The 23,941-nt window shown below is 31.9% G+C and overlaps 3 protein-coding genes across 9 annotated transcripts; 2 read left to right on the top strand and 1 right to left on the bottom strand.

Moving 5' to 3' along the window:
• Positions 1 to 1,880: 1,880 nt before the first annotated feature.
• Positions 1,881 to 6,582, top strand: LOC111044835. The gene is made up of 3 exons (XM_022330065.2): positions 1,881 to 2,735; positions 4,526 to 5,005; positions 6,044 to 6,582. Exons 1-2 carry the CDS (start codon positions 2,253 to 2,255, stop codon positions 4,898 to 4,900), a joined length of 858 nt encoding a protein of 285 aa, XP_022185757.2. The 5' UTR covers positions 1,881 to 2,252; the 3' UTR covers positions 4,901 to 5,005; positions 6,044 to 6,582.
• A 460-nt stretch (positions 6,583 to 7,042) lies between these two features.
• Positions 7,043 to 14,140, top strand: LOC111044834 (leupaxin). Of its 3 annotated transcripts, none has more exons than XM_022330063.2 (4): positions 7,043 to 7,397; positions 11,981 to 12,241; positions 12,994 to 13,167; positions 13,700 to 14,140. In XM_022330063.2, exons 2-4 carry the CDS (start codon positions 12,026 to 12,028, stop codon positions 14,018 to 14,020), a joined length of 711 nt encoding a protein of 236 aa, XP_022185755.2. In that variant the 5' UTR covers positions 7,043 to 7,397; positions 11,981 to 12,025; the 3' UTR covers positions 14,021 to 14,140. The 3 variants fall into 3 exon arrangements, with proteins under 3 accessions (XP_022185755.2, XP_022185756.2, XP_039292500.1); XM_022330064.2 differs by lacking the exon at positions 7,043 to 7,397 and adding an exon at positions 8,297 to 8,623; XM_039436566.1 differs by lacking the exon at positions 7,043 to 7,397 and adding an exon at positions 11,306 to 11,756.
• Positions 8,836 to 23,913, bottom strand: LOC111044833. Of its 5 annotated transcripts, XM_022330060.2 has the most exons (13): positions 23,571 to 23,913; positions 22,199 to 22,546; positions 20,190 to 20,630; positions 19,088 to 19,288; positions 18,472 to 18,564; positions 18,160 to 18,285; positions 16,862 to 17,197; positions 15,886 to 16,047; positions 14,690 to 14,800; positions 11,036 to 11,178; positions 10,649 to 10,740; positions 10,056 to 10,206; positions 8,836 to 9,731 (listed from the first exon to the last, which is right to left on the bottom strand). In XM_022330060.2, exons 1-13 carry the CDS (start codon positions 23,595 to 23,597, stop codon positions 9,614 to 9,616), a joined length of 2,349 nt encoding a protein of 782 aa, XP_022185752.2. In that variant the 5' UTR covers positions 23,598 to 23,913; the 3' UTR covers positions 8,836 to 9,613. The 5 variants fall into 5 exon arrangements, with proteins under 5 accessions (XP_022185752.2, XP_039292497.1, XP_022185754.2 ...); XM_039436563.1 differs by lacking the exon at positions 18,472 to 18,564; XM_022330062.2 differs by lacking the exon at positions 20,190 to 20,630 and having other exon boundaries at positions 23,571 to 23,912.
• Between the last annotated feature and the right edge of the window lie 28 nt (positions 23,914 to 23,941).

Raw genomic sequence — 23,941 nt, forward strand, 5'->3', positions numbered from 1 at the left:
ATTTTTATAGGGATACCTAAAAGTATTCAATTGAACTAACTAGTGCTCTTTTCTCATTTTTCAAGTGTCATGAAAAGAGGTTCAGGTTTTATTTCAATTATTCGAATTTAATTCATAGGAAATTATTTTGAAGGTTTAATAATGACAACCAAGAGTCAGATATAGCCATTGATCGTGGTAGCCATTTGGACAAACTGGATTTAACACTCTGTTTCACCATATAGTAAGAGTTCCAATTTTAAAAAGAATTCATAACTTATTCTTAAACTCAAATCGGGTAACCTATGAGTTTCCCAAATCTCCAACCAGTGCTCGAATAAAAACCTAAATAGTAGGCAGTAAAGTAGCCTACACTACATGCAGTAGTGTATGTATATTATTCACATAACACTAGTGTAATATTACACTAATTGAAATATTGGATCTATGAATGGTTTATTTAATTTCGTTGAAAAAATATTACAGTACGGTACGGTATTTGTAACTGCTGTGAATGATACAATTGAATCTTCTTCTTCTTCTGGCTTTACAGCTCGATGTGAGCTTTAGCCTCTCGCACAAGAGCCCTCCACACATTACGGTTACATGGCTTTCGTCTCCATGCTCTTATCCCCATCTTCCGGAGATCATCCTCCACTTCATCACTCCTTCGGTTGCGTGGTCTCCCCTGTCGTCTTCTGCCCTCCATCCTGGCCTTATAAATTGCTCTTGGTATTCGATGTTCAGCCATTCTCTCAACATGACCAGCCCAGCGCAATCTTTGTGATTTGATGAAAAGAGCCACATCCTCACCTCCAAGAATTTCATTATTCAATCTTCTTCTCCACACTCCATTGTCGTTGACACCCCCATATATTCGCCTGATAATTTTTATTTCAAAATTCTTAGTTTAGAGGCATCAACAGCGGTGACATTCCATGTCTCTGAGCCATCAGCAATTGAATATAGTTTTCAAATGCAACTTCTTGTTGAATCATAAAAATGATTGTTATATTAATAGATAACTCTTCATATTCAGGATCAGGTGTAGTGGTTTCAAATGCATGAATGTTAGAGTGGTAGGATACCCATGTGGAAGGGTCACATATCCTTCCATCAGGGGTTTGAGCACTCGTCTCATTTCTCTCATTATTGGCAATTTTAGGGAATGAATATTGTTGAAAAAATAACGAATACTGTACTTAAATACAAAGTCACTATGACCACCGTTAATCCACTAGTAGGCTAATATCAATTTTAAATAGAGCTACTTTGTACCAAACATAGGCCTACCTATGTTTGTGAATAGTAAAGTTGATTGATTGAATTGAGCCAATAAATTATGAAACTTGAATATTATAAAATGAGAAGGAAAACATAATTTTACTCAAGAAACTCTTCTTTTTATTAATAAAATAGACCTATGGCGCCTAAAAAATAGGCCTATGGCGCCTAACTATGCTTGTGAATGGTTGAGTAAATTGATGAATTAATTAATTTATTATAACAAATTATAATAAATAGCATTATTCAGCGTATTTTTTGTATAATTATATGGAGAGGGTAGTTGTAATTTGAATACCTTAGCTCCAAGTAGCATTTAACTCACCTACATGTGCTCCAGTTACCGTGAGGTACCTACTGTATTATTTACCTTTTACACAACTATTTTTCCTTCTCTTCAATTACTATTATATCTTTCTATTTATGACCACTTAGATGATCGATTAATTATTGAAATCTTTTTAAATAAATTCTGTACGAAAATTCGATATACAATAAATTATAAAAACACTTCCTTCACATGGGCTACTTTTTAAATTAATATAAGATTTTATATTGTTTTTATTACAATAAATTATACTTATTCGGTATTAAGGTAGGATGAAAGAGATGTTGCCAGTTTCACATAATTTAATATGAAGAAATTCCACATCTCTGTTTATAGTGTGAATTAGATATATTATTTTAAGAAGAATATATTTTTTCCAAGAATTTTTAATAACATATTATTGGGAAAAATTTCAGAAGGACAAATAAAAATAATTCAATACATCAATTAATAAAACCAATTATTGGAATGTCCTACATCATATTTTCATTACATACCGCGCCTGATTGCGTCAACATTGAGAAACGAATCTAGGCCGCTTCAGCCAAATCAGCACAACGGCGAAAAGCCAGTAGTTTATAAAAATGGCGACCTAGCAGAAATATCGTCAGTCGAGTTTGTGGTGAGACCGGAGTTGGTTTGATTCGTTTCTGCATTCAACATGGGCTTCTTCACACTGCTGTTGTTGGGAGCTATCTTTGTCGGTTCCAATTGCCAACAAAGTCAGGATATCAGACAACTCTTGCAGGAGCCAATCAGACAACTCCAGGAGCCAATCCAACGCTTTTCGTCGCAGTATGAGAACATGTTCGAGAGACAGAGTCGTCCACCAGGTGTCGGTGGTCCATACAACCCACTCACAAAGTCCATCGCTGAGTACCAGCAGTTGATGTCTGAGTTGCCAATCCAGAAGTCTCAACAGCCACAGGTCACCTCGCAGCAGCTCCCAAAGTCGATGGCCGAATCTTCAACGTCCACAGATAAGCTGAGACAAAGCCTGGAGACGCAGGAACAAGCTCTCTATGCCCAGGAACTACTGAAGAGAGACGAAGAATCCAGGAAGCGGCCAGGATCCCGAGGAGTTACCACTGTCTGTGTCCAGGTGCACTCAGATAACGGAAATCCAGTCGTTTGCGGACCTCAGGTTAGTTGAATCAAAATCATCACATAATCTCTGTAAACTCCTTACAGATTTAATTATTGAATCAGATTAAATTTCGAAGTGATTAATTTTGTTATTCTTCATTGAGTATTTAATGTTTGAAATTTCTATGAAGAATCAGTTTTTGAAATTTAGAATTTATCTATTTTGAAATAGAGAATTTAGTGTCGATTACATTAGAATTTATTTAATGTTGAAGACTGGACGATATTCAAACGTATTCAAAGCAATGACTATTATAAAATAGGTAATATGTTTTTCAAATATGTATGAAATGAAAAAGGGATGAAATGTACAGTTTATTGTTTAATTGAAAAATTATCAGAGTTTGTAATTGGCGAGGGATTACTATTATTCCATTCAAAATCCAAGTTGATGATCATAATGAATTATAATGAATGAATATTCTACAACAGTGTAGAAAGATATATTTTTAAAGCGACAAGTTTTTTATTGATTGTATTGTTTCCATCAGTCATTCACATCAAAGTCATTCAAGTATTGATAAATTGATCGAGTTTTTACAAAATTATACTGATTTTCTCCTGAGATGTTTGAGTACCAACTACAATATTAATATTATAATAAGTACTACAATAGATAATATCACTGAACATTTTTTATTGTCAATTCTACTTTTCTTGAGTACCTACCCATTTTGAATTATAAAACCAAGGTTTTATGAAATTTATAGTACGTTTACTCAGGAAAAGAGGAATTTCAAATATTCAATTTTCTTAATTATTGTGTTTCATCAAAATGTGCTTTATATTTTTCGTGACATGCATAATACATTTTCAATATATTCATGGACTAACTTATCTTGATTGAAAAAACATTTGCATTTTTTTATGAATCCTAGTACAATAATGATCTTTTCATCTTTCCATTTACAAAATTTCGTCTCCATCAATTGTTAATAATTCTTCAATATTTCTCAGGATTCATATCACTTAGGCTATTTGAATCATCAAATACCTACAGGCTGCTTTTCGCTCAATGACTTTTCATGATTACTTCAGTCACTGTTTATTGTATTTGATCATTAAACCTCAACCATCCAATTTTATAATTCAAAATACTGTTCTTTGATCATTCTTCAATTCTACAATCTCCCTCATTTCATTGCAATTATACTTTGAAAATAACTGCCAATAACCACCATTCAATTACCAAAAATTTTAACAGAAATTTTTATAATGGTTCAAGAACCATTCAAGTTCTTTAAAATAGGTACCTAGTTCTTTAATTTTTCATCTCCTATTTTACTATTATTTTATACCACTAATAATAATTGCTTTAAATATTCACCTAGCTTACATCAAAACTTATTCATTTCTTAATATTAACCTTCACCCTTACGATTGGATTGAAATCTATACTGTCCATTCTATGATATAAACCATTAAATTCATTTTTTCAATAATCATCAATTATTATATCCAATTCATAGCTTCTTTTACACTATTCAAACATAGGTTCTTAATGAATATTATTGTTCCAAATAAATATGAAATCCATCCAGGCCTACATTAAACTTTTCTTATTTCCTGATATCTTCTGTAGATTCTATCACGACCATTCATGGAACATGGAATTCATGAGAAAGTTGTCAAATTTATACATTTACTGTCTTATTATTCAAAGATATTACAAAATATAATTTTCCCAGCATTGACATCAACATATTATTGTTTCAAATCAAAATGGGAAGTCAATCAATATCAACTTTTATTGATTTCGAAATATATATACCGGTATATATTTTTCAGATTCCTACATTACCAGTATCAAACCAGATTACCAGCTACAAGAACCCTCCTCAAGATGAACAAGCAAAACCACAGGAGCAACCAAAACCAAACACATTTACACCAGCACCAATCAGACCACAGTTCATGAGAGTGCCAGTCGTCTACCAGAACTACCAACTGCCAAGACAGCAGCTATCCCTGAGATGCGAGCCAGACGCCGGAATCAACCGATTCGCAACCAACTACCGTCTGGCAACCGCCGTTCCCATGCCGACTGAGTACGGTCTGAGTCTGGGCCTGAACGACCAACGAACGGTTGTTCCAGAAGAACGATCAGTCAGTACCAGTGGGGAGCGCCGCTCACTAGATCATCAGCTGGTGATAGGACTCTGATGCAGAGCACTGATTTGAGGAAGCAGCCGGTCGAGCAATCCGTGCCGAAGCTCAGGACCTCCGACAACCCAATCATGAACCTCTACGGCGAGAGCTTGGTTAAAAGTCAGTACAAATCATTACCAAATTTATCAACTCAAACACTATTTTGACAACATCAGTCTTGCAAAAACTAATCTACTACTCACGAGGTGGAGTGCTTCTAAATTGGCTGTGTAACAGGCTAAAAACCTATTTACTGGAGATATTATTCAAAGTTTTCCAATTTGAATACAATCAAGTTATCAAAATAAAAAGTTCCCCAAGAATAACTTTTTTCTGATTATTACTTTCTGAGAAATGAGCGCTTCAAGTATGAATATATGATACAGATTATTTTAAATTCAGTGGGAGATAAATTAATGGAATTTTGAGGATACATTTCTCACGATATTGTTCATGAAATAGAAAAAGAATCCTCTATCAATTTTTCAGAAAGTTGACACCAGTAAAGTTTTTTACCCTGAGAAAAATAACACCAGAAGAGTTTTTTACCCTAATGTACAGCCTTGAAAAGCAGTTTGTAATAGAAAAAGTTTTTCTTAAAAAAAATAAATTGAGTTGAGTAGTTTTTTGAAAATGGAATAACTTTTTCAAAAATTGATATTTTCAGAGAAAAATTCCTTAGGCCTATTCCTTATTCAACAATACCATGAAGATTGTTTACTCAGAATTTCATGAATTTATCTCTTAACGAATTTGAGATGACCTGTTTCATGAATTTAGGCGCTCATGTACTTATTGTATGAATGAATCAATAAAATGACGAGTACTTTATAGTGAGTTAGGCATCATAAAAGTATCTCAGGAAAAACTAGTGTGAGACATCTTAATAATTATGGTGTGGGACCTATACCATGAAACATTTACTGGTCCCACAATATATAGAAGAAAGGCACTCACATACTAGACACATATAGCTATAGACTTCTGCAGTAGGAAAAGTCCTTAGATCTATTTATATAGCTTTCATTGGATATTTGAAAAGATTATTATACAGTAACAGACACATAGAATCAATAATTATCCTAAAATTGTAATCGAAATTACTTGTTATCTGTGTTGAAATGCATGTAAATATAATGTGGATATTGAATATTTCAGGCCTTGACGACATTATGAGAGCATCCGACGGTGCAGCTTCCTCCTCTTCTTACTTGTCAACAGTGCCTGGCTTCGAGAGATCCAGTGACATGTCGACTTTCAAGAGACTCGAGGAAAGCCGCGAAAAACTGAAAAAACTCACCCTCGAACTGGAGGAGGTGAAGAAGGCTCGCGCCGCTGAGGAGGCTGCCCGCGCTGACGACCAGAAACAGCAGAGTCAGCAGCAAAGCCAACAGATCAGTGAGGAGGACAGGAAGAGAATCGCCTCCTCACAGGAGCCACTCAGGCCTGCTCAGATCGCAGAGAGGGAGATCAGACAATGACAAGTTTATCCAATTTTATAAATTGACTCAAATGTTGCAGCTCTTTTCAAAATAATAGAGAAGACTCAAATGTTATAGTATCTCTATTGAAAAAATAGGGATGATCGAAGTAATTGTAGTATTGTACTCTGTTTGAGGAAATAGAGATAGGTTGTAAATATATTTTTATACTTTTGTACAATAAATTCGTTAATAAAATTAAAATTTTGTAGAAAATGGCGTTTCTTTATCAAGTTATATTTTACTTTCTTCCTTTTACAAGAGAATGTTGCTATAGTGAGATGCACTTCAAACTGATATTATTGGAGATTTTCACACTAACTGATTTTCCTACAATAAATTGTCCTTCAATTGGCTGAGAATCAGCTGCTGGTAAGAATTAGCCAATCAGAGGACAATTTCTCTGATGGTCGGCCGACACAATTGGTAAGCCATTGGTGAAATGGATTATTTTGATGTTGTTGAAAAATAATTCCATACTAAATCTAATCCCTTTTTTAAAAAAACTTTTTTTATAAAATTCAATAACAACTAGTTTCGGGTGTTTAATCATTTTCAAGTTTTTCTCAAACATTTTTTTTCTAATTCTTAAAGTTTTTCTTGAAAATGGATTGAACATCCGAATTGTATTTTAATTGTATTGTATTTTATATAAACATGTTAAAAAAGGGTTCTATGGCAACCAATCCCGGTTTGGGGGTCATTTTATTCAATTTTCAACATTTTATACTTGTAGAAATAAAATGCATGCATTTAAAATGATTTTAAATAAGATTAAAAATAACATATAACTCAGACTAAAATATTTTAATTAAAGGTCGTTGTTGGAGTTTGATAATGTTTAATTATAATAATGGGCGTCTTCACTATCCTTAAAGAAGATATCACGAAGACCGTATTCTCTTAAAAAATTTTTAACAACTACTTTTGAAAATAATGAAATTATAATTGTCAGCTGATAATAAAACTATTAAAATTCTTGTTAGGTTAATATAAAATTTTAAACGCACTGGAAGGACATTTAAAATAAGGTAAATAAGTAATTTTTATTAATTGATTACTAATAGCTATTCTATTTGTTTAGAGTAGCCTACTGGTTGGTTAAAAATCATGCAGAATTAGATGACCTTTGGTCAAGATTGCACATTTGAATTTATTTCTATTGACAAACCATCATGCTCAATGTTATTCCTTCGAATTGCAATGCTAAGCTTAGACTAAAGTAAAATTACGTTTTAACTGTCAGTAAAACCATCAATGCTGCCCATACAACCAATGCTGGTAATTTAAAGGAAATCTTACAATAAAAAGGCATACGGTACAACATTAGATTGAGAAATAAAATTAGGTTGTATAAAGGTAAAATAATGTATTAAAATGTTCAAGGTTTTTCAATGTGTAAATAGTTCTTAAAATTGAATATTTTCATATCAGGGTTTCCAGTCTGTATTAATTACTGAGCAACCACATAACAGCATTTTTGTCTGGAAAAATTATATCCGAACTACCTTATTCCAAACAAGAACAAAGCTTGAAATAAGAATTTGTTTATTGAATTAAGAATTTGGTTTATTCGTCACACGGATACACAAGGATAACGTATTTTTAAAATGGTTATAATCCTAATTATTAAAAAAAAAAAACTATTTTAGGAAAAGGTGAAAGGAGAAATAACAATAGAATGAATAATTCCTATAAATTTTCCCTTAATTGAAAATTTAGTAAGGAGTGGTTTTTATCCGTATTTTATAACGCAAACAATTTTTAAAGAACTCCAATTTAAGTTAATAAGAAATTAAAGAATGATCGATCCTATATCTCGTAGATGAGGTTTTATGAATAGAGATATTTACACAACAATAAGCTTTTTTGTATCTTACTTGTTTCATAAGTTGAAAACTGCTGATCTATAAATAATCAAGGTCACAAAATAACAATGGCACATTGTCACTTCAATCTGAACTGATTGATAAGTGGAAGTGTTTTTTGTGCCGTTCAATATGAATTTGAGTTTTAAAATTATATGTCCTGTGCTTCTTTTGATAATTTTGAGTATTATTATTGTTTTATCAAAGCCAGTGCCCCCCAAATTATTAAAGGGTAAATTAAGGGATGGCCCGCTAGGAACTATATTTGATCAGCGAATTCAAGCCATGCGCGACAGACAACTTAAGCAGCAGCAGCAAAGAAACTCAAGATTCCCATCAATCATGGATCGGTCGTTTTATGGGCCATACAACGAACATCCAAATAAATGGTGAGGACTCGACTACGGTATATGAAAGTGATTCCAAACAACAAACTAGTGAGAAATGGGCAGTGATTTCCTTCAACCATCAGTGATAAAGCTATAAAAATGGAAAACTTAGTGAAGCCTTTGATTTTAAGTTTACAACTGAATTCAAACACACCAGTCCTTTTTTATTGAAATAATTTATGAGCATTCATAATAAACGCAGACACTTTATATTTTTTAACACAAGTTTACTCAATTTTGTAAATAGTGGAGGTGGTTTACAGTTTGGTGTTGGAAAATGTTTCCAGGAACTATTTTTCAATTGATATGAAGTTTAATAATTAGTTTAATATTATTCAGATGGGGTAAAATGTGACATAATATCAGAGCTCAGTAGCTAATCTTGTTTAGAGATTTGGAGTTTAAATTTTTATAAAGATTGATACATTTTTATATTTTTTAATAAAGTGTTTTAATTTTTTTATTTTTGAAAATGATATTTTGATTTACATCACACCCTGCCAAGTAGAGCTACTATAATTGGTTTATGGATTTCAAGTAAAACAGACTAGGTTTTCTTGTATCAATAACTTTATTAAAATCAACATTTCAAGTATGAATATAGTTGGTGGAATGATAGATACGAGGTGTGTCTATGAAATAACTACATTATTGCTGCAAACTTTTTTTGAACTTTTATATTTTTATCTATCTCAAATATTCGAATTAAAAGATTTGTTAGATGAATAATTGGGTGGAATCTACTTTATAATAGCATATATACATATGTGATGGTTTTCGTTGAAAATTTTGAGGTATAGGTCTCTACGAGTAAGAAAATGCTTATGCTGAAGACATGCTTCATGCTTTAAAATACATTCTTATGATGATAACAAACTTACAAATAATATACTCATCCAAATAGCCTTTTATAGTTAGGTTTTCTATAATTATTTTCATAAAAATTCAACACAAGTCTCAATAAGGAATGAGTTTTTATTTGATCTGCTATCAACTACAAACTTCTTTGAGTTCTAGTTCATATAATTTGTTTGTTAGTAAACTCATTCCTTCCTCCATTTCTTCAGCAATGGAATCAATCAGTTTCAAAATAACAGAGTCGGCAGATCTGTAAAGCAAATGAATAAATAAAATAATAATAACAATATGAATATTGATTATAAATTTATAATAATGAAGAAAATTATTGACACTAAATTATATTAATTTTAATGATATTCATTGACAATGAATAGATTATAATCAAGGATTAATAAAAAAATTAGAAATAGAAAGATTATTAATAGAAAACTATTCTTTCTAAACTTCAGCGATCTGGGACAGTAAAAGATTTTAGTAGTTACAATCAAATTGACCAAGTACAATTTGGAATGGAAACATTTTGTTGAAATTTTACGTTACCTTGAAAATTGAAAGTCATCATTAATCTCACCTTTCAACCAGATTCAAAAAGCCATCAGGGTCACAACAAAGCGAGTTTTTATATTCCTCAAATTCGCATCTATAACGTTTGCAAGATTCTATTGTTTCGTCATCAATACAAAACGGAATACATAAGCTTTTACCGTCCTCTGATATGATTCCTGTTAACAGAAAAAAATGCGAGACAATTTCCACAAACACTCGTTGTATCTGAAAAATGATACAAATAATATTTGTTTGATCGTGATATTCAACAAACTCAAGTCATAAATAATTCATTCGTATATAAAATGAGTTATTTTGGGATTAATTAATTTTGCTCATAAAAATGAATGCCTAATTTTCTTGAAATGAACTGTTCACTTCTTCCAATAAATGTAATAGAATAAAAAAATGGAATAATGATCGATTATCAATTCACTGCGATAAACACATATTTTTTTAAATCGACTACCTGTTGAAGCAATAAATTTGAGCATACTATTTTCCAATCATTTGGTCTTTGCAAAACTCACTTCTCTTTTTTTTTATTTATCGATATGAGGATCGATAGTAATTTCTTTTCCATAAGAATTTTAATCAATATCTACTCAAGATACTAACCATCTTTGTTGTATTCGATTTTTCTTTGTTTCTTCTGGTAGTTCTCATCATGCTTCATACATATGAGTTTAGAATTGGCGACATCACCTTTACTGCAATAAGAAAGCATCATCAATATAAATTAAACAATTTTTAGCATGATATTCAAACTATTTGTCTATATAAAGTTTGTACCGTTGTATGATGTCAGCTACTGGTAATTATTTTGAAATATTGCAGACTTGAATGATTTGATAACAGCATCAAATATGTTTTGAAAAGATTTTTAATTGTGTTTGAATAAGCTATGAATAATTTTATTTGATAACAATTCTATTATCTCATATAATGTTTCAATATTTTCAACACTGGGATACAAAAATACAGCGGAACTTATTAAAGACCTACTCTTCAGGAGCATTTTTGTCCAATAGATTTTCATTGAAATCTGAAGAGCTCTTGTAGATTTCGTTTATTTGCTTTGCTATTTTTTGCAAGGTTTCCTTGACAGTCTCCTCATTTGAGCCATTATTTGCACCTTCTTCCTTATCCTGAGAACATTGAAGAGCAATTATTGAGACATTATAGAACTGAATTATATAACATTATCATAAGGAAACTAAATATTATTAACATAAAAGGTCAACTTGGAGTTCAACTCTTTAAAATGGTGTAACAAAGAAATTTGCTGTAGAAAAGTTTCAATTAATTATGGAGAACTAAAATGAACTGATAGAATTAATATAAATTATGAGGAGTTCCAATTGCTGTATTTTGATCGACATAAATAGTCATTTAGTGATTGAAATGAATCAAATATAATAAAATCATACATGCCAGAGAAAGCATTTACAAGATATAATAAGAGTTCTTCCATGATAAATACAATAAACAGTGATTATCATCATGAATCACAATGCAAAAATGTAGCTGTTTTATGACTATAATAAACATTGATAGACTATTATTATTATTATTACTGTGTTAGTAAAGCACATCACTTAAGTTACACTGTTTAGATCCTATCACAAAAGTCGAAAGTTTTCTGGAGTTTGAATTAGTATCAATTTTGGTAAAGAGGAAGTGAGTTAAGTTTACTTTCACATTAAAGGTAGAGTAAACATTAAAGGTGAGTTTTATTGATAAATTTCCCGAAAGGTATTTTAGTTTAAATTAACAAATAGTACTTGAAGAAATATGTTTAATAGGATACCAACATGGATGAAGCTTTGTAACCACTATTTATTAATTTATTCCATTACTGAGGACACACATTCCACATTATTATCACAATAAATTGAATCAAAATGGCTAATTATGAAGTATATATTGTTGACTTTCTGTTTCTTTTAGAAAACACAAAATTCAAGTCAAAATTGAAGAGAGAATCTGGGTAATATGCGTGCATCAAAGGAAAGCCAAAAACCTATGATGATGAGAAGAAAAAGTCCTGGGAGAGGAGATGATAGCTCCACAGCTCTGGCTATGAAAAAAAAATCAGGAAACAATCTAAAGGACTCGTCAGCTAACCGAGCCAGTAATGCTAATAATCCAGTAGCTACAGCCAAAGACGTTTACACATGCAATACGTGTAAACAGCCTATTGAAGGAGTGGTGAGTGATTCATTTTTTTGGAATTGATCATCTGTAAGAAATTAATTGAGCTGTTCGAGCTGAATTTTGAATGGGTTGCTTTGAGGTCATCCAATGGGTAACCATTGGTAAACATCTAATGATTATACTGATTTTAGTATGTTCAATTTATCCGAGACTATATTATTTTTGCAGTTTATTAGTAAGAATTGTATGGAATATTAAGTGGGAACAATGCCAGTCCTGTCTTTGCTATCTCTCTGTTAACAAACAACATTTTCCACTCAAATTTGTAAATTTCCCAAGGTTTTACCAAAAAGGGATCATTTATAATGTATATATTATGTATTGGATTAGTCATAACGAACCCAGAAGCACCCAAAAGGTAAAGAGAAAATTCCAGTTATTGATTGTTCAATAACCAAGTATGGATCAAAACCTGTTAGAAAGAACATGAAGAAAACATGTTATAAATGGTGATTAATTAATATTCATATTTAATCAACCAATCTTATTGAAGTATCAGCTCTTTTCAAAGTTATCAACAGTTTTCATTCAAAAATTTCCTATTCACAGAAATTCTTCGGTAGTTTCCAAACTGATTAGTAATTGAATAAAAGTACATGGAGTTGTCACAATCACTGATAGGTTCGTAACTTTCAACCACAGCATAAGTAATTTGAAAATTCGTTATTGGAAATACAATTAGTTACATGCTTTCAAACTAAAGCATGCAGTAGAATCGATCAATAAAATAGCGTTGCTTTTTGCAGGTGATTGAAGCACTGGGCCAGACATGGCATCGCGACCACTTCACATGCACCGACTGCAAGCAACCGATCACAGCAAACAAATTCAATGTTTATGAAGGCAAGCCGTACTGTGAGGAGGACTATGCCATACGATTCCTTAAGAAGTGCGCCAGTTGCAAACAACCGATAACTGATGTGAGTTTAATATATTATTTATCCAAAACGCAAAGCACTGTTCAATTTGTTTACATTTTCAATCTCCTTATGCAATGCACTATGATCGCGAACTTGATTACGAGCAGTTCTGTCGAGAATGCAAGAGATGGCCACCATTAATTTTCACCTATTTTCATTACTGATTCAATAAACAAAATGATTTTAAAAATGAATGAGACCTGCACCTTGGGCAAACTAACGCTTGTTTTGGTGAAATAGCATGTATTTGGTTTAGTATAAACTTTAGTTCCTTCAATCAATTTTAGCATTTTTCATAATGAAAATTCAGTCTTCTTCATTTTTCTAGATATTTTTGTTGAAATAAATTTTCAAGAGACATTAATTTGAGATTATTTTTATGGAAACACGATGAATGGAAACTTTACAATAACACTAGTCTTGTATACGATAAAAAAAAACGTAGTGGAATTATTTATGAAATTAACACAGAACTATCTTCGGCATTGAATATACTGTACTATCATTTTCAAATGAACCTTTTTTTCGGCAGGTGGTAATTTCAGCTCTGAACCAAAACTGGCACAGAAACCACTTCCTATGCAACTCATGCGGAATCGTCCTGTCCAACTCAGGATTTTTTGAAAAAGACAATAGTCCCTACTGCCAACTGTGCTACGAGAAAAAGTTCATGCCTAAATGTCAGGAATGCCAACAGCCTATAATTGACACAGCTCTGATGGCATTGGGAGAGAAATGGCACCAGTCTTGCTTCAAATGTCAACTTTGTGCCAAACCGATAACAAATTCAACATTCGAAGTGCTGCACAATCGACCCATGTGCTCAGTCTGCTCTAGTCACAATAATAATTGAACGACCATAATTTACAAGTGAAATACAATTCATGTGTGTTAAACAAATTATAAACAACATTTAGATGTATGTGAAAACATAATCATGAATAAAATTTATGTCTGCATTTGTAGAACTGAATTCTATATTCGCCTGTTGGTTCTGTTATATTTTGAAATTGATATGATGATATTCCCAAACTTGAAAATTTTGATAGCATGAGTATATTGGATGTCTTTAATAATCATCAAGAAGTGCAAAATCAATGTTTCTCACTTTGATTGCATTCAGATCAATTAGAAAAATTATTCTAAGACCCTGATTCATAGCAAACAATGAAGGTAGCATTCACCTGTCCGGTTCTCCAATAGGCCATAGTTTAGTTTTCATGTAATTATTCGAAAAAACCCCGATGATATATTTTTCAAGTGATGGGTTGATTGACAATCCATCAATAGAATTGCAAAGACTATTAATACTGTATAAGGGGAAAGCAATCAATACTAATTGCCTTTTTGTTGCCTATTTTATAAGAAATTATAGTTATAAGTATATGATAAAATAGATAACAATAATATTGATCATAATATGTTTAGATTGAGCTCATCAGACTGATGATTTTTGCTGATTTTACATTCAACAACTGAAAATTTGAACCTTGAACTAAAAATTAAATGATTCTCAACTCACCATTTTACCACGTAGTTTTTCCAGTTCCGTCATTGTATTAGCAAGTAGAAATAATTCGAAGCGCTTTCCACTATCACATGGTAAAAGGAGAGGTATTGCCAAATCTTCTTCCTGTAAACATTCAAGAATTTATTCTTGTATAATAATATTGTATGCTACTTCATCAAGTTGGTAAAAAAGAGACTTTCAAATCTTTAAACATGAATTATAAAGTATATATTATTCTCAATAAGTATTATGAATGCTCTCGTAACTATTAATGTCATCGATATTATAGTATGGAATTATAAAGAGCAACGTATGCCAGGTTGTTATGTTTCAAAGAACTAGAATATGTAGGTACTGTGTGTACTAGAAATATCTGAAATTAATTATACTAAATGTATAGGAGACTGCCCTTATATAATAATATATAATAATATTGATACTTATTTCATAACTGAGAAGCAGGCTACATCTTAAACGTGGAAATCAGAAATTAAAAATTTTAGTAATCATTGTTAATGGCATTGAAAATTTTCTCATCCAGTTATTGAGGGTTCTCATTGAGTTGATAATGTATTATTTGTCTAAGATTTAAAGAGAGTGGAAAACTGGTACAATCGACCGATAATGATGTGTAAATCAAACTATCTTGTGACAAAATGTTGATTATTCAACAAATCTGCATCACACTGATCCTTCCATTGTATATTCTGTATGGCTAATATGGTTGACTGACGTTATCGGATCCATCGTTAACGGTTCTATCTGATAGACTGCAACGCCAAAATGTATTTTTTATGTATTCCGTCAATAAGACACTATGCGAGTAGAAACAACAGGCATTTGCCCAAAACTACTTCAGATCCTAATTAAAATGAGACAGTCTGGAGGTTATGTTAAGTGAATGATTACAAAAAAGGCTAAGACGTGATAAAACAATTTTATTCAGCTATAGAACCTCTTAGTATACGAGTCTTGAAAGTAATGAACATGAGCTTAAGAGTTCAGAAAAAACTTGATTTTTTACTAGAATAGTATTAAATGTATGAAAACGTATCTTGATGGTTTTTTGATAATAAAATCGTATGATTTTTGTGGTGATAATAATCGATTGGATTGTGGATAGCTCAAATACGGTCTGATTATGAAATTCAGTACTTGGATGGAGTTGAACCAAATAGGAAAATCAACATTTACCCTCATCAACTCACATCATTTATTTCATTCTCAATTACAGTTTGCAATGATTTGCTATCAAGCACTGAATCATGTTTCACCATGGCCAGAGCATCTTCAATTTGGTTCATTTTCAATTTTTCAAATTCATCGATTTGATTACTTTTTAATTTTTCAGATTCAGAGCCGAATCCCATCTGGAATTGTAATTTACAATTGTGAATAATGTGGAAATTTACTCATTTTCAAGTGATACGCTTATTTAAACTAATAACACTTATTTCAACTAATAATGGTAATGTGATTTATGAACAAAATGAAAATCTCGATTCAAATTTCTCTGATTGTTGAGCTGTTTTCCATAAGCTGTACATTTCCGTTTAAATCACGAAATAAAGCTCTATAATGATGATTAATTTTACATTACATGAAGTATTATGAGCTACTGAAATTATGAATTGGATCATTAGGTTATGATACACTGGGAATATTAGTTTCATAATAGAAAATGAAAGATATGGAAGTATCAGGAATAGTCAGGAAGTATCATATATCGATATTATTTTAGTTTTTTTAATATGTTATTTTCAAACTCTCCTCAAACCAAAAATAGAATCTTTTCCAAGATTTACAAAAACATGTTATTAAACACAGTCTATTACATGGTAAATCAGAGGGTGAAATGATAATTTTCATTGACAAATGGATCGATGAATATAATAATACTTCTACATGAATTGTAACGAAAAGATTTTTTAAATAAGGAAAATGATGAAAATACAATCACATTTCTCATAAATATTTGGACATTGGAAAAAGACTGGGGTGGTTGAGGAATTGACATGGAAAAATTTGAACAATTTGATATTTAGGAGAATAATTTAAATGGGAATAAAAAGAATCGTAATGTAAAGGAATATTTCTTCTTTCTGGATGATAGTAAGTAGGCTACGTATAGTAAGGTTTAGAAAAGATAGTAAGTTATTAAAAAGGATTGAATAAAGAACTCACCTTTCCATTACCTCTCAGCGGTAATTTTTCTTGCTTATCTCCCAAAGACCTTTCACTAGGTTTCGGAGATACTTTGCTACTTTTTGCTGGTGCGTTCTTCGGTTTTGGAGGTCCAAATTTCTTCCTCGCCAGCTTCGAAGATTTCTTTTCCCAACATTCTTTCGGTAAACTTGAGCTGCAGTACATCGAAAGTTTCTTGGGAACATTGCTTTTTGGTTGTTTAACAGTCCGCTTCTTATGCTGAGCTTTGGCGCGAACAGCTGCTTCAGCTTTTTCTAATGCTTGTACATGTTCTTCCAACAATTTGCAAGCTTCATTAGTAAGCGATTTCATTTTCTAAAAAACGAAGAACTTTGAGATATTACAAATAAATCTAAATAAATAGAAGCCTGAAAAGTATATGTAAAATGAATATAAGAAGATACTATCAATGGATATTTCAGAATAATAATTATATTAAAAAGTGAAAGGAGAAGCGTTTAAAAAAGTGAGTTATAATTTTGTAGCTCTCACATAGCAATCAATTACTTGAAATTTCAAATTCAAATCATATTTGAATGAGCAATAACGAATCAATGCTAGACTGATTCATCAATGTGCATGAATTTAAACTTGAAATAAATTGCTCTAGGTACTTATCTAATGACCCAGCAGGCTGAAAATTGTAATTGTAAATTCCACTGGTACATAGATTTGAGAGAATGTAAGACAGTGAATTAAATAGTATTAACGGAAAATTAATACTATTTTTAGAAAATAGTCAGGCTACTACTGAAATTCCTCAGAGAAACTGGTAGTAGGTACGATATCATATTCAGTAATTAATCTCCAAAATTCCATGTTTTTTCCAATGTAATTCTTAGTAATAATTTCTGCATCTATTGGGATTCTAACTTAGTGATATTAACTGAATAAGTGATTCTAACTTATGCTAGTCTTGCCACGATGAATATAGAATAATTGCAGTTTCATTTGACATTTTGCACATTCCATCTTGAACTTCATATTGGAAAAATGATTAAGTACTACTATATTCATGAAATTTATCTATAACTTTATTGCATTTTGTCTATTTCATTTGCAATGTTATGGCAAATAAATTGAATTAGAAAAAATAAATAAACTTGCTAGAATGGAAGCTTACTCATATTATACAAAATTGGTAATTTATATGATTCAAAGTGTCTCCAATAATAAAACCCGATTATCTACATGCTGATCAAACAAAATTATTGAATGATGAGTAATCCTCATAGTATAAAAATGATGTATGAAAATACAGATACAAACAAAATTACCTCGAGTTCTGGAGATGGCTTCAATTCTTCGATACAATAATCATACAGAGCCATAGTTTCCTTCAGAAATTCATCAATCTTTTTGCAGGGAGCTATTGATGAGTGAGCACTTGATTTCAGACAAGCCTGACAACACAAAAAACAAAAGTATCATTATTTATTATCATTATAGTTGAGAATGATACTGCATCTATCAATGTAAAAATAAATTATTAAATTTAAGCTGGTAATAGTATCGACAATTCAACTCCATAGAGCATAGATTATGTATTCATGCTGGGATAAATTACAAGCAAATAAAACAGAGCATACCTGTATGGCTTGAACTGTTGTTTGAAATGACAGGTAAAATTTCTTGTAGAGATCGTCGAATTTACTGTTTCTCTCATTCTTCAATAAATCCAACTGTAAAAATCGAACACCATAAAATAGTGGGCAATAGTATAAAACAGATACAGAAGCAGAGCAAGATTTGAACAGTTTAAAGCCGATGGTACAGATGAGCAGAAAACATGATTATAAGTGGACGGGTGTGTGCACACAAAGAGCGGTCAGCAGTCAGAGCGGTCTTTGCAGTATATTGAACCCTTCTAAGAACGCTGAACTCGGAACACCTGCCCGCTCTCTGTGTGAATACACCCTTGATCTCGAGAGCCCAAGCTATTTTTTAGACAAATCCGTGAATATATGAGATATAGTATTCTGAATTTACTCACATAGGCCTATGTTGGATAGAAAATGAGAATATTATATTAAATTTTTATTTTAATTTTAATCGGTGATGAGTGTGATCATTCAAGAAATTTCCCGAGGTTGAACATTATATTAGATTTTCAACTATTAATAATTTCACAGCAATAAGGAATAAATTAATTGAGTGGATTGAAAAAATCACAATGGTGAATGAGAGACTAAAACATAATTTCACCTGTCTTTTCAACTGGTAGAGGTAATTTCGAGAGAACCAAGAAACAAACTCATTTGCTCTTTTCATTTTCCTTTCATTGTCTTCGTCTTCTTCGTCATTTTTCTGTTTTGTGATGTGTTTCTTGAATTGCTCTAAGCTTGTTACCAATCGTTTCAAAATATTTCTCAATCTGAATAGAATTTCTTCTGGTAGGAGTAGAGCCTGGAAAAGAAGCAAATATGAATGAATCAGTAGCACGGCATTAATAAGATATATCTTACAGAAAATGATAGAATCTAACAAAGAATGAATTCTTATTTACAAAGTTAGTTCTTCAAGCTTTACATTAGTAATAATAATTGAGAATCATCCAATGAAATACTTATATCAGCACACTTTGAACATGCTTGTATATTCATTTTATGCTTGAAATTTTTCATAATTATTGGTAATGGCGTAGACTACTTCAAATGCAATAAATTATGAGAATTGGAAACCCAGATCTTTATATAATAAAAAAGATTCTATAAAAAGATAATTATTGTTATCCAACTATTGAGTACGGTTACGAAATGGAACATTTAAGCCGGGGCCACCCCTGTCATGCAGTGTTCCGATTCGACTCATGTCCGATTTATTCAATGGGGTGGTGGTACTCACTACCTCCGTAAACAAAGTCGTAGTGCATTCTTGTGACGTCAGCACAGGTTGGGCTCCTACGCCAATAAAAACACTAGCTGATATAGATCAGCTGAGATCAACGAATTTTTATTGGTGTAGGAGCCCTACCAGTGCTGACGTCACACGAATGCACTACGGCTTTGTTTACGGAGGTAGTGAGGTACTACGGGTCTTATGAAGGACAGTTGTGGGCTTGTCACATTCAAGTCCCTTGTCTAATTCACTGTCGTTCACCTGTAAGATTAAAACGGAACACTGTATGACAGGTGTGTCCCCGGCTTAATAAGGTCATATCACCTTTTTGAGGATGACTGAATTGAAATGATGAAACAAATGAAGCAAGCTAATATATTTGAAAATCTGATACGCTGTGAATAGATAAAAAATGAAGCAAATTAAGGTTTAAAAAGCAGATACGCTGTGAATAATTAAGATAAATTACTTTATTGTATTGTTTTGATGCAGGTTTTGGGTGATCCTTGTCAATAACAGGAATTTCCACCCTGAATTGGGCCTCTGAATTAATTTCGGAGAGCGATTCTACTTTTGAACAATTCTGATAGTTGGTGGGGTTGATTAACTCCAGTCTCTCTTCAAATGTCACATCTTGTTTCCCAATGACCTTCCCAAATTCAACTGCATCGTCTACTTCCAACCTATTTATAATGAGAGAATCAATCCTGGAGAAATTTGAATCATTTTCAGTCGTGAAAATCTCCTGGTTTGTGTTTAGTTCCTCATAAATTTCTTGTTCGCTTGTTGAAATCACATCACATTCCTCTTCAATAGGATAAATATCACTGTGAGTAGGCTCATGAGCCTCACACAGTTTAGTTTCATCACAATTGAGATATATTTTAGCCTCTTCATTATCTGTGTCTTCCTAGAGTGATAAATTTTAGATGAGAAATTGAAATGTAATGTGTTGGAAGATTACGGTACTGATTACTGATAAATAGGCCTACTTGAAAAATTGAAAATATGAAATATATTTTTGTAACAACACAGGAATCACAGATTAGTGAACATTTTGTCCTGACAGAAGTTAAATTGCCAGATTATTGTTGAAGATCTATAAAAAAATACCATGTTGACGGACTAAAATTAATTATAAGAACAGTGTTTCCCCAAAACTTCCATGCTTGGTGACTAACCTCTAGAGGTTTATTAATTTTCACGACCAGTACTTCTCTCCTCGGTTATTAAACTTTATTTATATGAATTACTCATATTTTATAATATGCGATAAATTATAGAAAATATAACGAACGTAGTTCTACTTCTGTTGTCTTACATCTCAACCCAAAAATTAGTCTTCATTTTAAAACCTTCTAACAAAAATTTAATCTCTTAAAAAAACTAACAGATCAATGAATACTAGTTCATTTTCAATAGCCACCGGTTTGAAGACACTTAAATTTGACTAGAAATTGATAAAAGCACATAAACGAACACTAAAAATTAGGTAGCCTACTTATATTTTTCATCAAAATTTGTCTGATTACTAAAGTGAGGACTGAGTTATAATGTCAATGGAAAAAGATAGGAGAACAGTGTTGACGATTCTCTGCCTTGCTACTGCCTTCTATAGAGGATAGCTGATATCGGTATATCTGAAGTTATATTAACTGTTAATTCTTGATTAAAATAATCAATTATTTTATATTTGTCAATTATTTTTAATGACTGAATAAAGAATGTTTATGTATAAAAATAAATATTTTAAAAGTTGACTATATTTCTACATTCCCGTGGGAGTTGCTATATCGAGCGCCTCCCCAGGTGGTGGACTGGGAAATGCCTCCTAGATATAGGGGGTACGGGAGAAATCACTATACGTAGACGTAGATCTCACTAGGCCTTTATAGGTATTTTTCTATATAGCAACCTATGACAGCCTATAAAACCTGGTGAAAAATATTCTGGTTATAAATATAAATACTATTATACATTCGCACAGTTTTCCGGTGTGGCAGTGCGATTTTTTTTTTATTGCGGATGATGCCCACATAAGCTTTTCTGCTTGTGCGTGGGTAATGGGAAGTGTGAGGGTGATTTATGAGATGATCAAACGACCATGCCTATTCGATGGGACTCGAACCTGCGACCAGGTAGCACTTAGTCGACTCGGCTATCCTGGCCGGCTAAGTCAAGTGTCTGCCAAACTCGGTTAAGCACGTCCAGTTAATCTGTTCAAAAGATCATTATCATAGCGGCTCCTTGTAAGGATCAATTATCTATCAGTTAGAAGACTTTTTGAAGAAAGCTTTCTATATAAAAAAGCTTTAATTTTTTAATAAACTGTGACGCTGCCTACAGTTCACATACTATGTTTTAAAATTATTTGACACGATCTGCCATAATATTATGACACGATCTATCCAGGAAGACCTGGCCATGTAGGCTATGTACGACATTGGATAATATGTAGCTTAGCTCAAAAGTACTTACATGTATCCTTTTAATTTTGTTTTTTGATGAAGTAGCAGTCTTCTTTTCTTTGATAGGTGAACGTTTTTCATCAATATCACAATCTTTAACAATTTTATCCTTAATACATTCACAGCCGTTGTCTCTGCATTGGCAATAATCAGTTCTTTCAATATCGTGAATATTGGAACTGACTTCAGCTACTACTTCCGAATTATTCTTCCTCTCACTTTGAAAAATTTCCATCATTTGATCAATATTGGACGAACCTAGAGCTAATGATTTTGATGCAAGATGGTTTTCCCATTTCTGCTGTCTCTTCTTACGTACTTCAGCTATTATGTTCTCTAATTCTTCTTCTGGAAAATACTGAAAACATAAAATATTTTTGGATTAGTGATAATAATAATTGATAAGCACGGTGCAATAATACACTATAAACTTATCGAGTAGGTATAGAAAAAATAAAGAATACATCATGCTCTTATACATTACTACTAGGGCATCAAGTGTTCAAGCGATTCACGGGGAATCAGTGAGCTTATTATAATTCTAGTAAACCACATTTTGGCGGCCAAATGGTATCACACTTAGGTTTCCATACCGGCCACTATTCCTGATGTCTTACTGATGTCCCAGCATGCTTTACTAAGGACACTACTGGTGTCACTATTCCTGGTGTATCATCGGTGTCCCAGCATGCTTTACTAATAAAAAATTTAAACCAAACAAGCAACACAGAAGAAATATTCATAAGTACAACACAAGAAAAAAGAATGATCTTGAAATTCCCTACAGCAGACTACAAAAATCACAAAACAACCGGAATCCTCAGGGTTTTCAACTGCCTACCGGATAATCAAAAACAGATTGAATCTCAAAAACAATTCAAAATGTCTCTTAAAAAGTATCTCTTGAAAGTAAGACTGAGAACACTCTGTATTCAATACAAGAATTCATAGAGCTATACACTCAGCGGATTTTCCTCAGATATCTTGACCTCACTCTCATACCTTACATGATGTGCCTCTAATCTTAATGATATAGGTGGTAAAAAGAAAAGTGGAAGTCCCTGGCAACAACCTGGTGTCTAAATAAAATACATCCTCTATAAAAATATCAGATGTAAACTCTTTTCAATAACAACTAAAGTATCCTCTTATTATTAAATTGAAAAACAAATAGTTTAGATACTAGAGAGTATTGAAAATGCATCAATATAATAAAAACTTTGGGTAAGTCATTGGGTAAAAAATTGTTAGTTTATAACAAGAAATAAGTTTAATTTACACTTGAATAAATTATAAAACAGAAATGACGAGTTCAACTTGACAGGCAAGTTAACATAAACTTGACCAAACGTAAGTTAAATGAGCTTTTGGCTATTAGTTACCTTCAAATCATTGAAACCAGTGTCCATCCTTGAAGCAGTAGAGTTTACCAGGATAGTTGAATAATATTTTTTAATTGAATGGTTTGAAGCTATTTCTAAACAAAAATTATAAGTACATTGAAACTACTTTTTGAAAATGCAAATTTATAAATCAATTTTGAGTGACGATATTGTTCAAAATTATAATTTGAAGAGAACACAACCTCAAAGTTAACTTTAAGTTGATATTCCAAGATTTCAATAGCAATATAGATTATACATAACAGAGATTAATTTATATAAATAAATGAAAAGTGTAAACATGTGCATTGTCAACAAATTTGACAGCGGCACTTGTCAAAAATATCGTTGAAAAACAGTACCAACAACTG

Source organism: Nilaparvata lugens, chromosome 10 (assembly GCF_014356525.2).
Source record: "Nilaparvata lugens isolate BPH chromosome 10, ASM1435652v1, whole genome shotgun sequence".
Taxonomy (NCBI): domain Eukaryota; kingdom Metazoa; phylum Arthropoda; class Insecta; order Hemiptera; family Delphacidae; genus Nilaparvata; species Nilaparvata lugens.